This window comes from Carassius carassius, chromosome 5, assembly GCF_963082965.1.
Source record: "Carassius carassius chromosome 5, fCarCar2.1, whole genome shotgun sequence".
In the NCBI taxonomy this organism is placed as follows: Eukaryota; Metazoa; Chordata; class Actinopteri; order Cypriniformes; family Cyprinidae; genus Carassius; species Carassius carassius.
The window spans coordinates 25,949,262-25,965,729 of record NC_081759.1 but is presented as its reverse complement, the minus strand read 5'-3'; the positions used below and the strand labels follow the sequence as shown (position 1 = coordinate 25,965,729).

The following is a 16,468-nucleotide window of genomic DNA, read 5'->3' as shown; positions in this document are numbered from 1 at the left end:
ACTGACACTATTTCTGTCATTTCAAAAGTAACTGAACGCCCTGTCATCAAATTCTATTGAATAAAACATATTAAATGTACATATTAATTATAATGTCATTATAAACAACTATATACTTTATATACACACTATAAATTAATATATTTGCAAATAATAGATTTCCGGTTAAAAAAAAATTCCGTGCCTAGATCGACGCGCCACCTGAACAACAATAGTAAAGATGGACAGCGACATAGAAATATACAGTGACGGCAGCGCGCAGGGTTCTGTGGAGGTGGAGGACTTCTCGAGAGGCGAAGCTCTCTCGAGAAAAATGTTTGCTGCATATATATAAATTAGATGTGTCCGTTGTGGATGGCCAACCAGCCGCACGGAGCCAGACTCTAGCCCTGGCAGCATCGCGGGGAAAGCTATGCAATGCGCTTGAACTTTTGCACCACGCATACAAACACTTGCGTCCTATGATCGCCTCTCTCATCGACTACGCAATATCACAGTTTGTTTGACAGGTCTATCATTGAAAAGATCCACGTGGTATCATGATTAATTCAGTGAAATGTCTTCTCATTGGATATGAAGGCTCAGCCTCATTAATAATTATGAGAGAACGATGAGTCATCACTGTATGATCCGTACAGGAAAACGTCACATCCTGTGACGTAGACTTGATGAAGATTTCAAACCCGGAAGACGAAAATAGCCGATACAAACTCAAATTTAACCATTTATATCCTATTATTAAATTTTACAGATTATAACATTGTCTTCTATGGTGTTAAACACACCTACCTCTGTTAAAATCTCAGAAAAATTGGTTTAGGGTTTCATGACCCTTTAAAGTAACACTGAATGAACTAGAATACAGCTCCATCTTCTCACAAGCGCTGCATCTCTCTCTAACCTGCGATTCAGCTCTGCCTCTCATGGCGACGTTGAACACTCTGATCGGTCAGAATCATCTGGGACTTAGAGACAGCCGAGCCTTTTGTACAGCTGCCCCTGAATTCAGGAACTGTATTCTCTCATCTAACAAATGTTGATACTTTGTCTTAGTCGTCCTCGGGCAGGGCTGGAACTTGTGTGTAGGTCTTCCCTTTGACATCTACTTTGGCTGTCCGGACTCGACCATCTGCACCGGGGAACACCTGAGTGACTGGCTAGAGGCCATAGGGTGTGAGGAGGTTTGGGACCAACAATAAAGACCACATCTCTGATTTCCAATGCCTTCTTTTCAGCCTTCTTTTTTGGCAGGCTTGGAGATCTGGTAAGCAATAATTGAAAAAAAAATTCTCCTCATGTTGGTGCCTTGGTCACACAATAACTCGGTTTTGCCTCGTCTGGCTAAGAATCATCATAGAACCATCAGGATAGAGTCAGAATTAATACTGGTGAGAAGCTCAAGATGGGTTGCCCTTGTTGTCATGCACTTAAAGACTATGCCCCACCTCTTCTCATTACGTCAGCCGATCTTAATGAGGAAGGGGCCAGATGGCAGAAGCTGTCATCTCCTGAATCTCTGTTACCCTTGTTCCCACTAACACCATGTAACGACATGATCTGGATGTCAACCACATGAGCACAGTGGTGGAGTCAGACCAGACCGTAGTGGAGCAGATGTGAATTGTACGTAAGCTCTGTGGCCAGAAACTGGGATAGATGCACTTCATTGAGGATGGCACACAACTCTAGGTAGGGTATGGACTGTTGCTTGTGAGAAGCAATGTGGGACCTGGTGGCGATGAAGGCAACTTCGACTTAACCCTCTTTGTGCTCTATCCACAGGTAGGCCACTGAACCATAAGACTGCTCCAAGGTGTCACAGAAGAAGTGGATGTCATATCTACAGGATGGGTGATCTGTCTGTGATTGAGAAAAGCACCCGGGCAGAGAGATCTCCTCTAGTCCTTCTCCTTCTCCCATTCGTGCCCAATGTAAGCAGATCCTTAGGAAACTGTGGGTCACCCCAGTCGCGCTTCTTGTCCCACAGGCGTTGTACTAGTATCTTAGCCCAGGTGGTGTAAGAGATAGGATAGCCAAGTGGATCATATTGGCTCGCTAGTACTCTGTAAGTCTGGCACATCGTTGTTGAGAATGAGCGTCTGGCTGATTGTAACGCAGAGTGTCGGACTGACAATGTCACTGCAGTCGAAGTAGACTCCTGGACATCTTGTTGGCCTTGACTGAGCCATAGGTCACCGGTACTGGATCTGGATTCAGCAGGGAGGTGAGTAATCACAGACGGACAACTGCTGGTCCACTGTCAAAAGCTCAAAGAATCCAGTGGCTAGAAGTGCACAAAGTCAATCAACTAGATCTCTAGCCTCTTAGGGGGAGTGAAGACTGTGCAGGCAATTGTCGATGTAAAATGAATTCTCAATTACCTCTCTAAATTGGTCCTGGCTGACTGTGATCTATGATGTGTCTCTGCAGGGCAGCTTCACCTGGTGAAACATAACAAAAATATAGCTGATTATGGTGACAGGTTGCTCTCGAAAGCGGAGCAGGACGGCTAGCAGTGATGGGCCTAGTGTGGTTCCTGGTAGGAGGAACTCATTAAGGCTGTGGCCTTCAAACTGAAAGGAGCAGTTTTAGATGACCTGGTTCTTGTTATTGTGCTGAACCATATGGTGCAGGATGTACCATGACTCTCCATCAATGTCTCTTGGTTACAACTTCCACTCGCACAGTCTTCTTCTGCAGGAGTCTGATAGCTTCTTGATCTAGTTTGGATCGTGTCGCTATCTTGTCACTGTGGTAGGGAATTACATCTATCTGCCATAGTCTCTCGACATGAGCAAAAAAGTCTGTGTTGGGGAGAACAGATGTGAAGAAACATTGGTGTGTGTGTTGATCTCATGACGAACCTCATGAGTAGGACCTTTAAGAGTCCATCCAAAGCAGGATTTGAATTCTGCAGGAACCCCTGGTGGGCCTAACCAGACTTGTTCAACAGGTGTGATGAGATGTGGGCAATCTGATCCGATCGGCTACACAGGCTGCACTTTATACATTTGTTCCAATGGGAGGCCAGCTAGATGTCTATATATTTTCTGTAAGGAAGCCACTGGATGAGTGTGTTCAGCAAGACCTAGTTTTTTTGGCTGTTAACGCATGCTGAATGAGGTGTTTTTTGTGGGGATGAGACACTGGTGATACTGTGAAGAAGACAGTCGGCCCATGAAGCACCTGCTGATCTTGTCTCACTGTCTGCAGGATCAGTTCTTCTGGCTTCCCCTTGAGGGTTAGTTGCTGAGCCGCATACGGCATGGTGGTGAATAGTCCTTTCTGACCCGTCATCCAGCACTGCATACCAAGGTTATTTTTGTAAATGAAAACTGAAACGAAGACTAAAACTACTGGTCAAAAACATGACTGAAATAAAATAAAAATGTCAAAATAAATGGAAAAACTAACAAAAGTAACTGAAAAAAAAACTAAAATAAAATAATAATAAATAATCTTGTTCGTAATTTAAAAATAAGTCATTCTGTCAGAAATTCTGACTTGTGGTGGTTTACGGAAATACCTGTAGATGGCGTTTCATGTATGTGAGCTGAGTCCTAAGCAGCTATTATGTTCACAGAATGCCTTTTTGCAAAACAAGACATGGGATATGTAATTGCACGTAACTATAAAACATGAAATGGGAAATGATAATGCACACCCTACAGCGTAAGGACGTTTAAAAGCATGCTTGATGTGCGAGAATAACATGAGAGTGCGTTACATTTTTTTGGGATGAGCTGACTTTATTGAATAATCATTTTGTCACTCTTTACAATTACTATGGAAATGTCCGTATTGAGTCCATGACACGAGCACCATCTTGACTCTACAAAACATATGCAAAATGAGAGAAAGCGGCAGCAGGCGGTGTTTTAATGTGTAAAAATGGCTTTATGGGATTGATTGCATTGCTCATCTGAAGCACGTGCGCGCTGGAGCGGCTCGTCAAAGTAAACTGCAAACATCATTTAGATCCAGGGGGACAGGGTTTCATATTTTATTGAAGCTTCCACGGGCGCCGCCATTGATTAGCGGACCCCCACCTGCTGTTAGCATTCCATTGACTCCCATTCATTTTGGTGTAACTTTGACAGCGAATAACTTTACATCTGAGGCATTTAAAGACTCCATTTGTCCATTAATTATTTCTAAAGAAACACGCAAATGTATAAAAGGCTCCATTACCTTGTATCTTACATTATGGCCCCATAGAAGCAGTTTTTGTAAAAATAGGCTAATGATTGCGTCATAACCTGCGACTCTCTGTCGCACAGTAGAGAAATTACCATATGGACAGGAGGAGAAGCTCGCATGCAATCTTTTACTGTCTATGAGGCATTCTGGGGGAAAATTAATACTAAATACTATGCAAAATGACAAAATAATTAATCAGAATACTTACCAAAATTTGCTCCTGTTCACGCTCACCGTCTCTGCAAGATTCGGTGGGTGATTCAGATTTCTCTTGGCACAGCTATTAGAAGACTTACAATTGTCAGAAAGGTTGTTCACGTCACATTGTCATCAATCTCAATTTGAGTCTGCACAGTACACTTGACCCCCAGGAAGTGCGTGCTTCTAATTGACTTCACTTGTCTCCGTTGAATCCAATGTGGTTGCTGTGTCCATTTCTTTTACTGTCTATGTTTAGAATAGATCACCAGTTTCTACGGAGCCCCGCACATGGCATGCAGGGGAAAAAAGTAGGCTAAATCGTGTGCCTGATTTACTATTTCATTCCCTCGATTTATAAATTGTCCGCAAGATTTACTAATTCGTTCCCTCAATTTGCTAAATCATGTTTTAGGACATCGAGGGAACTAATTAGTAAATTGTGGGCACAATTTTTATTTTTTTTCCTTGAATGTCATGTGTGGGGGTCCGTAAGTTCTAATGCATTTTATATTGTTTGTGTATGTTAATAGTGTGAGAGACGGGACATACAGTAGTGTGCACCGGTGGCTCCTCTGTGAAAAGATCCAACTAATCAATGCATTGAAAACACTGATGGACAAAAATAAAGTTTATAGTGTTCCACTGATGATTACAAAGAACAGGTTTTCTCAAATCCAGCACTGGAGGGTCATTGTCCTGCAGAATAAAAACTCAACTGCCTGTAGCTTTCTAGTAGCCTAACTCTGAAAACGTTGATTAGATTATTTGTAAACTATTGGCATGTTTAACAAGATTACATCTTTAATATGAATGAATATAAACATGAATATGAATTAATACATTTTATACATATAAGTTGCACATGTTTTGTTCTATTGTAAAATTTATTTTATTTTCATTATTAAGAGGTTTGCACAAGTGTTAGCTGTAAACTGTGCAAACATTCAACTTTGATAAAATTAAATATCTTGCTTTTGTCTACACTGGAAGTCATCCATTAATTCTGCTAAACTATAATTACTAAAACTAAATAGAAATGTGTTCACAAAAAAAAAAAAAAAAACTCAACTTTAAACTTACAAAACCATTAATGAAACTAAACTGAAATTATTTGAAAATATTAAAATAAAAACTAATTTAAAAATTCTAAACCATATTATTCTTGCTGCCTACATTTCCAACGTTGCATCCCCATTTGCAATGATCACTTTATTAACTTTCAAGAGGACTCTGTGGCTGCCGCTAATGGTCTGCATACAAGATGCCTTTTGTGGTACTCACAAGACACAAAGTTTCCTTGGGTTCAGTCTCAGCATTGGTATTCACAGCTAGCTCATTCAGGTCATGCAATATAAGCAGGTGTTTCCTGTTGCAGGTCTTGCACAGACCCTTCAGTGTGCATCTAGAAGCATGATGATTGCGGCCACATCGCCAACACCTGTTGTTCTTGAGGATCCATGCCTCTTTCTGTTCTTTAGTCAGCTCCTTGAAGTTTGGGTGTCATTGTCACGATAAGGACAGTAGGCACGTAAGTACAATACTCAAGTAAATGTACTTAGTTACTGTCTGCCTCTGTGTAATATTGACAAAACATATAATTAAAATATCCACTTAAAGGGATACCCCACCCAAAAATGATTTTTTTTTTCATTCATCACTTACCCCCTATGACTTACCCCCATGTTGTTCCAAACACTTACAAGCTTTGTTCGTCTTCGGAAAACAATTTACCAAAGAACCACTGATGGCAGATGGAATATTCTGACAATGCTTTTCATTCTTTTCTGGACCTTGACACTGTTATTTACTTGGCAGTCTATGGGACAGTCTCAAGCCTCCCAGCCTTTATCCAAAATATGGATATGCCCCCACATATCTACAATGTGGGAAGATTTGCATAACACTGCATGTTAATGTTTTATGAAGTGGGGCAGTTCCAGTCTGGCACTTCTGACTCATAGTGTAGAAGTACATTTTTTTTTAAATATCACAGTATGGTAAGGGGCATAACATTTCCATCACAACGCACTGGATAACTGGCTAATCAGAGCACACCTCGCTTTTCAGAAGGATGATCTTTGTAAATATCGATTATTTCAGAAAGGTGGGGTGAATCAAAAATGTACATTGGTTGGAAAATGTTTTTTTTTAACCTTAAACCACATAAACACATTGCATTACACCAAATAATGTTATTTTTAGCAACATCATATGACCCCTTTAAAAGAATTAATTAAATTTAATTTAAATTAATTTTGTCCTTTAGAATGTTTTGAACCTTCTAAAGTGAAAGTTGTGACATTTGCCAGGAATGGTAACCCATACTTGGAATTGGTGCTCTGCATTTAACACACACACCCAGAGCAGTGGGCAGCTATATATCCAGCACCCGGGGAGCAACTGGGGTTCAGTGCCTAGCTGGTGCTCAAGGGCACTTCAACCATGCGTATTGAGGGTGGAAGAGAGTGCTGTTCATTCACTCCCTCCCACTCCTGCCAGCACCGAGACTTGAACCAGTGACCTTCTGGTAACTAGTCCAGCTCTCTAACCATCAGGCCACAGCTGCCCCTGTTAGTGAATGCATCTTGACAAAATATTTTCTTGAGCATTAAATCAATATACTAGAATGATTTAGGAAAGGATCATGTCACCGTAACTGTTCAGTCTGAATAATAAAAATCAAGCTGAGATTTCAATTAAAATTACATAAAACTAATAATCTGTAAAACAAAAAAAAAACCTGAGCACTTACAGAACAACACCAATGATAGGCACATTATAGGATGAGTAGTAACCTATTAACAACAAATAATTTAACATCATGTAAGAAACAACACAATTTAATCTACAAGGTGAATGATTTATTATCTGAAATAAAACAATATTTATACAGTTTAAAGTTGGTATTGTGTGTTTTAACATGGTTCTTATTGATGAGTGTTGTTGCACATCATACACAAAGCAAGCTGAAAACATATTAGTTAATAATTAGTTAATAGTTTCTCTGTTGGGCTGTCATACTAGATCCAAACCCAGCTTTGCCCCGAATAAGCATTAGAAAAATGTTAAATTACAAGAGGAAAGAATAAGACGACACACCATTTTTAAATCTCTAAATTTCAGTGCAATTAGCAGTACTCTTTTTTTTAAAGCTTTATCGGCTAAACATAAGCTCACATATAAAACCTGTGGTACATCAATCAGCACTCTCTACCCTGAGACATCTCTGTCATTATTCTACATCTACACGGCTGCTTGTACTGTCCGAGTCCCTTTAGTACACATGCACCATTCCGTAGAGGAAAGTCCAGAACAGCACGTAAGTAAACAGGCCGCCCACGAGGCCCCCGGTGAAGAGCAGACGTCGAGATTTGAAGCACTTGTTCCACCGGCGACCGGCTTTGAGAATCAGGAGCAAGGACAGCAGGAAAGAAGCAAGGAAATAAAAGACGAAGCCGTAGAGTCCGGCCAGGCCGAGGATTCCCGCCGTGGCGCCGGAGAGCGCGGATACGGACGTGCGGCAGTAGTCGAGCACGGCGCTGTTTCCTCTGACGGCCGCCTCGCTGATGAACTGCGGTCCATCGCGTTTGGATGCTACCGTGGCCATGATGTGATGCTAAAACACGCTGAGAGACAAAACATAACAGAGATGTGAAACACACAGATCATCAGTTGAACCCGGACAATACCTCATACTTTAGACAGACGTTAAATCCCCTCCTCCACTCACCGTTAGGATCAAAATAATGATGAACACAAATCACGCTTCGGCCTCCGTGATTCAAGAAAGCATCGTTTGTTACATTAAACGCTCAAACATAATAAGCTATGCGATTAAGTCTGTATTTCAATAAGGAATGTATTATTCAGGAAAATATGGCAAGTTTTGGATAAAACACAGCTTGTATCATTCCCGGTCAGCCATTATCTCGCTAGGCATCATGGGGTTTAAATTAAAAATTAAATTAAATCTTCATGACCAACGTGTTCTTAATTCAAAGCAATGGCATGTCTATTAATACACATTTATTTGTAAAATTGTAAGAAATATTATGGTTTTAATATGTTTATTGAATTTACCTTTAACCCACACTACGGGATCCGCGAAGGCTCAAAAGCGGGGCTCGTAAGTAGGAATCATTTGAAAGAATCGGTTCTTTCAAACTGCTCGCTTCGGAGAGCTGATTTGACGTCACCTCCATAATGATTATTCTGCATGCGTTAATTTTAAAAATTAAAAATAAAATAAAAAATAAAGCGTTTTGTTTGTTTCTTTTGTTTATTTCATATTATTATTTTTTGTTTTTGTCTTTTATCAAATATTCTCTCAACTGTTAAATACTTAATGTAATTTTGCTCTTTATTGAACTGCTAGTACATGACTAAATACTATATGCATGTTGTTTTACTTTTTTTTTCTTTTATTATTGATAAGTCTTATTAATAAATGTTTATCAAAATACGGCTCTCGGTTCTCTCGAACCAAACTAATTAATCCGTCCGAATCATTCAGAACAGTTCTATACAAACTACTGAAAGCATGTTTGAGGCTTCTTGCATTGCAGTGTGAAACTGTGGTGAAGGCACTCATCTTCAATCATAAATAAATAATTTGGATGGTATCGATAACCGTACTGTCATCCGTCTCTGTTAGGCTATGAATGGCTAAAATAAGATAATGGAATTATTAGATTCATTCCTAAATACATCAGGATGAGCACTGCAGAGCTGACTTCCTGTCTTCCTTAACCAGATTCCCACCTGAGCGTGGCCTGGTAAATGAATGATTTAAGACAATGATTTCAGCGAAAATCCAATTGTTTTGCACTGAAATAGTGTTTATATATATATATATACATTATTATTACTATTAATTAATTAATTAATTAATTAATTAATTAATTAATTAATTAATTAATTAATTAATTAATTAATTAATTAATTAATTAATTAATTAATTAATTAATTAATTAATTAATTAATTTCTTTATGAAATGTCACTGAATCAGGCTGGAGTTCCTGTCAGGTTTCATTGATGCTGGTACCATCAAAGACTATGTGGTCTCCATTCTGTGTGACCTTGAAAAATGTGTCATGACTGGACAAAATGCTGCCAGCTGGGGCTCCTTCAACACAACCAACAAATGGAAAACACTTGTGAGTCAATTTAGATATTATGTTTGTTTTAAGAGCAGTTTACTAGGGATGCAAAATGATTAATCAATTCAAAATAAAAGGTCTTGTTTACATACTATATTTGTGTGTACTGTGTATATTTATATATATAGGAAAAATGTGTTAGATTTTATATATAAAATATTTATACATAGTATTAAAAAATTTATGTGAATCTTTGAATTATGCAGTTTACACTAAGAACAATAACTAGAAAAGTACCTATATTAGCATTCACATCAATGGACAATAATGTACAGTTTATTATAGGGTGTGGGGGACTTTACAGTTAAAACCCAAGGACCAGTTATGATGAATGAAAAACAGGAGTCAGAGATGCGATCAATTACCGAGAAGAATTTACTGAAGAAAATAGTTTGCAGTTTCATCCACAGGAGTCAGCTTCAGTACTCGTGATGGAGTTCGTAGAATGCTCTATGTACATGTTCAAGACACCAGTAGTTCTACTCCAACAGAGGTCACTAATTACCTCAGTACATGGATAAACTAAGAAATTCTACACAAATGGACATAAAACTTAAAGAAACTTCAAAGATGTTCTGATAGACGACATTCAAATGGAGACTATTCTTCAGAAGTATACATCGATCTATTCCACATGACATGGAAATTCTAACTAATTAAATATGATGTTCAGTATTACACTTACTCTGTGTTGAATGACTGTGCTATCATGAATTGACTGTGTATTTATGTCCTCCAGTCTGAAGGATGCATGTTTCCCTGTTCAGCACTTGCCAGTCATGCTGGAGTCCGGAGCTGTGGCTGGTCACACTTCAGCTATAGTGTGAATTAGATGCCTCTTCTTAGCTTTGTATATAGCATATTATGTTTTCCTAATATCAGACTTGGTCTGTATATGACCCACAGTCAGACTGTAGTTCTGTCAGCTCAGCTACAAACAACAATCATTATGCTGTATACTCATCCTGAGTTGAGTTTGTGTTTACTAGTTCGACCTCCAGGTGGAGATGTTATGCGAATGCAGTGAGTACATTGAGACATGACAGATCTTGCACTCAGATTTCAATGTCCTCTCTCAAGGCCAGGGCTGCTGAAGAGATACTATCTGTTTTATGGGTTCTTGTAAAAGAGATATTTTTGTGCTGCAGTTTAAGCTTAAGTTTTAAAGAAGGCTGTATGGTATTATAATTACTTCAACCTAATTTCTTTATTTATTTTTTCTTTGTTGAGCCATAAAATGTTTTACACATTTTGTATAAGGTGTTATCAACCATCATGTAGATGGTCTGGATTTCATTATAACACATTCCCTGTTCATAAAAAAAAAAAAAAAAAAAAAAAAAAAACCTGTACACAAATACATTTTAGATCAATTTAATATATGTACTTTATGCTGTGTCCACATCAGTGTTGTGGACTGTAGCATTTTGTCTTATACACTATACCATTCAAAAGTTTGGGGTCAGTGAGAATATTTTTTTTTAAATTATTATTATTATTATTTTTTTTAAGAAATTAGTAGTTTAGTTGGGCATGATACACTGAATTGAAAAAAAGTGGCAATAAAACTTTTATGCTACAAAAGATTTCGGTAACACTTTAGAATAGGTAACACTTGTTAACTATTAACTATGACATTTCTCAATAAATTCTTAATTTGCTGCTTATTAATAGTTAGTAATGTAGTTGTTAGGTTTAGGTATTGGGTAAGATTAGGGATGTAGAATAAGGCATTAATATGTTCTTAATTAGCACTAATACACAGCTAATATTCTAGTAATATGCATGCTAATAAGTAACTAATATGTGTTACCTATTCTACAGTGTTATCAAGATTTCTATTTCAAATAAACACTTTTCTTTTGAACTTTCTATTCAGTAAAGAATCTTTTAAAAAATATCACATTTCCACAAAAATATTACACAGCAAAAAATTTTTTTAGCTTTGATAATAAAAAGAAATATTTCTTAAGCAGCAAATCAGAATATTAGACTGATTTCTGAAGATGATTTCTAATGCTTAAAATTCTGCTTTGTCTTCACAGGACTGAATTACATTTCAAAATATATTAATAGAAAACAGTTTTTTAAATTGCAATATTATTTCACCATATTAATTTTTTTAACTATACATTTGATCATATAAATTCAGCCTTGTTGAGCATAAGAGACTTCTTTCAAAAACATTAAAAGATGTCACTGACAACTTTTGAAACGTTTGAATGGTAGTGTACATAAGGCATATCATGCACTAATTAATTGTGACTTATGTTAAATGTAACTTGTGCTGTGTGCAGGGGTATTATTGAAAACGTGGCCACTAAGATACCCCCTCAGAGCTTGCGGGCCGCTGGAGTGAGGTGTATTTTTGGCAGTGGCAGCGCTCTGTCATGTAACAGTTCTGCAACAGGAAGTGGAGAGTCTATTTCCTGTAGTCTATGGAAAAGATGTTGACTTAGCAGTTGGAGTTGCCATGGTGTTCAATAACCAAACATAAGATATAACATTTAAGATAATGTCTCTGAGAAATCTGACCTCCCAGAATGCTGTTACAGAATGGTGTGTGCTAACGAAGGACAAAAGTGCTAGAGGAGGATAGTGATCAAAATAAGGAGTTTACTGGACGACGAAGAAGATTAAGTTACATTTACATTCAGGATAGGTTACAATAGACATTCACAATACATTCAACAACGCTAAACAATCACGGACGAGGAGGAACTGAACAGAACGGGTATTTATACACACAGAATATAATGAGGGAACTGGAAACAGAAAGTTCAGAAACGTGACAGTTCGCCCTCTCCCGGAACGGTGCGTCCTCACACCGCAAGAGGAATACCAGCGGAGGGAGGGTGGGGGTTCTGGAGGCGGGCGAGGAGCAGGCCAGGAGCAGGTGACGAGGGAGCATGGAGGTAGGGACCAGGGCGGAGTGGATGGAGGGAGGAGCCAGGGAGGAGCCCGGAGCAGGAGGAGCCACATGGTCCACCAGAGACCAGCCAGGACGGAGATCCATGGTGGAGTCGACGGCGGGAGGAGCCATGGTGAAGGGGCCGACGACACCAGGGGGCCGACAGGCGGAGACCATGTCTGGACTGGCCATTGGGCATACCGGACATTTGCCCGGTGGGCCGACGTGCTTTTTGGGCTGATATATCTCATACTCGTACTTTTTTTTTTTTTTCAAACTGCCCATAAAATTTGTACATCGGCGGCCCATTCGTTTTGTTTTGCTTAATTGGCGGCGCTGGGTTTGTGCCGGTGTAATGCATTGGTCAAAGTCAGTGTTAGTTTTTTTGTCTGACAGACCAGCCCATGAAACACGTAGATCAGCAGCCCATTGGCTCTTTTCTTGATTGACACTGGGCTGGCCCAATCACAACTTTAAACGAGTGAGCGAGCGGCAGCAGTGTCAGTGTGTATCTGTAAAAAAGATGGAGAAGAAACGCAAGGAATGTGCAGATAAATAGCGTGAAAAAATAGAACCAGGCCCTTAAAGCAGACACTGTAAACTGTGTCAAAATATATGTTTTCTGACCTTCATCAGCTCCTGTGGCAGATGATGATAGTGAGGACGGAGGATCAGGAGAGAGATGAGAAAGTGTAGAGCCTGCGGTAAGCATAACTACTTTCAAAACACTTAGGCCATGTCATGAGTGTAGATTATTTCCACATCTGCATAGTTGACGATTACCGCAATTCACTAGAAATTTAATAAGAGGCGTTTGTAAACCATGTTTTCCGCCAAAATAAAAGATAATGTGCTTATCTCTTTCAAGTATAGAAATTGGTACAACTAATTAAGAAAGTTTCCTTTATTTTTTTGTGCATTTGTTTTACAAAATATGGCTATTACTGTCATTGGATTAATATTATAACTATTATTATGTATAGGTGTAATGTAAATAGACACTGTAACTAAAAGAGGTTTGAATTTTTCTTTGTTTAATTTGCACACTGAATATGGGTTGGAGCTTTTAATTTTGAACTCTCAAAGTGCACCAGATTAATGAATTTAACATTAAAGAGCACAAAATTTTCTCATGGGGGGGGGGCATGTCCCCGAACCCCCCTAGAAGGACCGAGGACACACCACCATAGTTTTAACAAAAATCCTGTAAGAAACACTGGTATTGCTATGCCAGAGCCGCTTATAGCTTGTTTTAGGATTCACCGCTGTGGAGTATAGTTCAACTGTATTAATAAATATAAAATTTTGACTTATTTCATCTGTTAACTCTCACTCGTTCCTAAAATAACTCATTACATGGCACTAGTGGTTTTAATGAATAGGAGTTGGTATGCATATAATTAAGGGCGTGCAAAGATAGGTGGTGTTTATGATCATAAAGTGGGTTGGTCTGGGCAAATATGCCCGGGCCGATTTTTTGTCCCAGTCCAGCCCTGGTGGAGACTGCACCGGTGGGTTAGGAGCCCAAGATGGAGCAGCACAGCCGCAGAGCCAGGGTGACGTCGAGGATCCGTAGGGCCTAGGTGGAGCAGAAGGCTCTGGCGACCAAGGCGGAGGCGGGGTCCTGGAAGACCGCTGTGGACCCGGAGTGACTGAGGATGACGGTGGAACCAGAGGGAAGGAGGAGCCTGACAGAGCCGGAGGGATGGAGTGACGAGGTGGAACCAGAGGAGTGGAGTCCCGAGGCGGCAGATGGTCGACGACTGACCAAGGTGGAGCCGGAGGGACGAGGGAGCCCGGTGGAGCAGGTGGGATGACAGGCCACGGTGGAGACGAGGGAGCTAAGAGCCAAGGCGGAGCCGCTGGGTTGAAGGACCGAGGAGGAGTCCAGGGCTCGGAGGCTGGAGGCGGAGACAGGGCCTTAACACGCCAAGGCGGAGCTGGAGACTGGCAGTCCAGCGGCGAACCATCGCGCCCAGATGGCGCGGACTGAGGGTGAGCTGCAGGACTGACTGACTGGCACCAGCGGAGATGAGGTCGATGAACGGGCTGGTCTAGGAGGAGGAGAGAGAGGAAGGATGGGAGGAAACACAGGAGGATCAGGGCTGGACCGAACCAGCGGAAGTGGAGCAGAGGGACTGGCAGGTTTAGGAGGAGGTGGGAGAGGGAGGCTGGGAGGGAATATAGGAGACACAGGAAGTTCAGAGCTGGGCGGAACCAGCGGAGACACAGGAAATTCAGAGCTGGGCGGAACCAGCGGAGACACAGGAAGTTCATAGCTGGGCGGAACCAGCGGAGAAACAGGAAGTTCATAGCTGGGCGGAACCAGCGGAGACACAGAAAGTTCAGAGCTGGGCGGAACCAGCAGAGACACAGAAAGTTCAGGGCTGGGCGGAACCAGCGGAGAAATAGAAAATTCATAGCTGGGTGGAACCAGCGGAGAAACAGAAAATTCATAGCTGGGCGGAACCAGCGGAGACACAGGAAATTCAGGGCTGGGCGGAACCAGCGGAGAAACAGAAAAATCAGGGCTGGGCGGAACCAACGGAGAAAAAGAAAATTCAGGGCTGGACGGAACCAGCGGAAATGGACCAGAGGAGCTGACTGGAGGAGGTAGGAGTGGGAGACTGAGAGGGTATACAAGGGGATCAGGGCTGGATGGAACCAGCGGAAAAACAGGGGATACAGGAATTACCTCCATAGACCAGTCCATTAGATCCATAAGTTGCTCCATATTTCCTGAGACCGAATACAGCTCACCCTCAGTCGCAGGAGTGTGGGCAGGGCTTTCCTCCACGCCCTCGATCTCCACGAGGACTCCCACGATGCACGGTGTTGCCAGCTCACACACCTGGTCAGTCGCGCTCTCGAGGTCCTGCTTAGGCTCGGGCTCTGCGGCTGCGGTGGGCTCTGGCTACGTGTGGCTTGATGGTGGCTGGCTGGTCTCTGGGTCGGGAGTGGGGCTGGAGATATCCTCTTCGGCGGTGCTGATGGTCCACGAAGATCCATTTTTCTCCAGCACCCACTCCACGAAAGCGGCGAAATCCTCTCGGGGACCGTTCGCTGGTAGGCGTGACTTACTCCGCTCGCTCAGGCCGGTATAGAAAAAGTTAGAGAGCGAGCGGTCGGGGAAGTGAGTAAGGCACGCCAAATCTAAAAAGTCCCTGGTGTGGTCCTCCAGCGACCGGTCCAGTTGCTCCAGGCATAGGAGACGGACTGCTGGGATGGCCATTCCGGGAGAGGAGGGAAAAAAAAAGCAAAAAATAAATGAAAGAAAAAACGCCGCTAAATTAACTATACTGTTAGGTCCGTGATTCTGTTACAGAATGGTGTGTGCTAACGAAGGACAAAAGTGCTAGAGGAGGATAGTGATCAAAATAAGGAGTTTACTGGACGACGAAGAAGATTAAGTTACATTTACATTCAGGATAGGTTACAATAGACATTCACAATACATTCAACAACGCTAAACAATCACGGACGAGGAGGAACTGAACAGAACGGGTATTTATACACACAGAAGGTAATGAGGGAACTGGAAACAGGTGGGGATCAATCACTTAACTAAAACAAGAAAAGGAAGGTGACCAAATAAGGAAACAGAAAGTTCAGAAACGTGACAAATGCTGGTAGGGCAAAAATTATTTTCTGTATTAAAATTTATACATTTTTCACACTTTGTGCTTAAGTGTATTTAATTTAAAAATATTTTAAAACTGTATCATTGATCAATTTAAAAATATATATTTTAATTTGATTCTGTATTATTATTTTCGACTAACATGGGTCAACTTTATGTATTGTTCAATTTACACACATTATTTATGTAACTATAGTGCAATACAAAACCATTGTGTTGTAAAATAGAAAACAATATGCAACCATGGACCACAAAACCAGTCACATGGGTCAATTTTCCTAAACTGAAATTTATGCATCATCCAAATCATCATCTGAATAAATAATCTTTCCACTGATGTATGGTTTGTTAGGATA

The 16,468-nt window shown here is 40.8% G+C and overlaps 1 protein-coding gene across 3 annotated transcripts; it reads right to left on the bottom strand.

Moving 5' to 3' along the window:
- Positions 1–7,304: 7,304 nt before the first annotated feature.
- LOC132140373 (ER membrane protein complex subunit 6-like) lies at positions 7,305–8,528 on the bottom strand. Of its 3 annotated transcripts, none has more exons than XM_059549162.1 (2): positions 8,482–8,528; positions 7,305–8,027 (listed from the first exon to the last, which is right to left on the bottom strand). In XM_059549162.1, the coding sequence occupies exon 2, from the start codon at positions 8,006–8,008 to the stop codon at positions 7,676–7,678; it is 333 nt and encodes a 110-aa protein (XP_059405145.1). In that variant the 5' UTR covers positions 8,009–8,027; positions 8,482–8,528; the 3' UTR covers positions 7,305–7,675. The 3 variants fall into 3 exon arrangements, with proteins under 3 accessions (XP_059405145.1, XP_059405144.1, XP_059405143.1); XM_059549161.1 differs by lacking the exon at positions 8,482–8,528 and adding an exon at positions 8,109–8,355; XM_059549160.1 differs by lacking the exon at positions 8,482–8,528 and adding an exon at positions 8,132–8,355 and having other exon boundaries at positions 7,308–8,027.
- Positions 8,529–16,468: the final 7,940 nt, after the last annotated feature.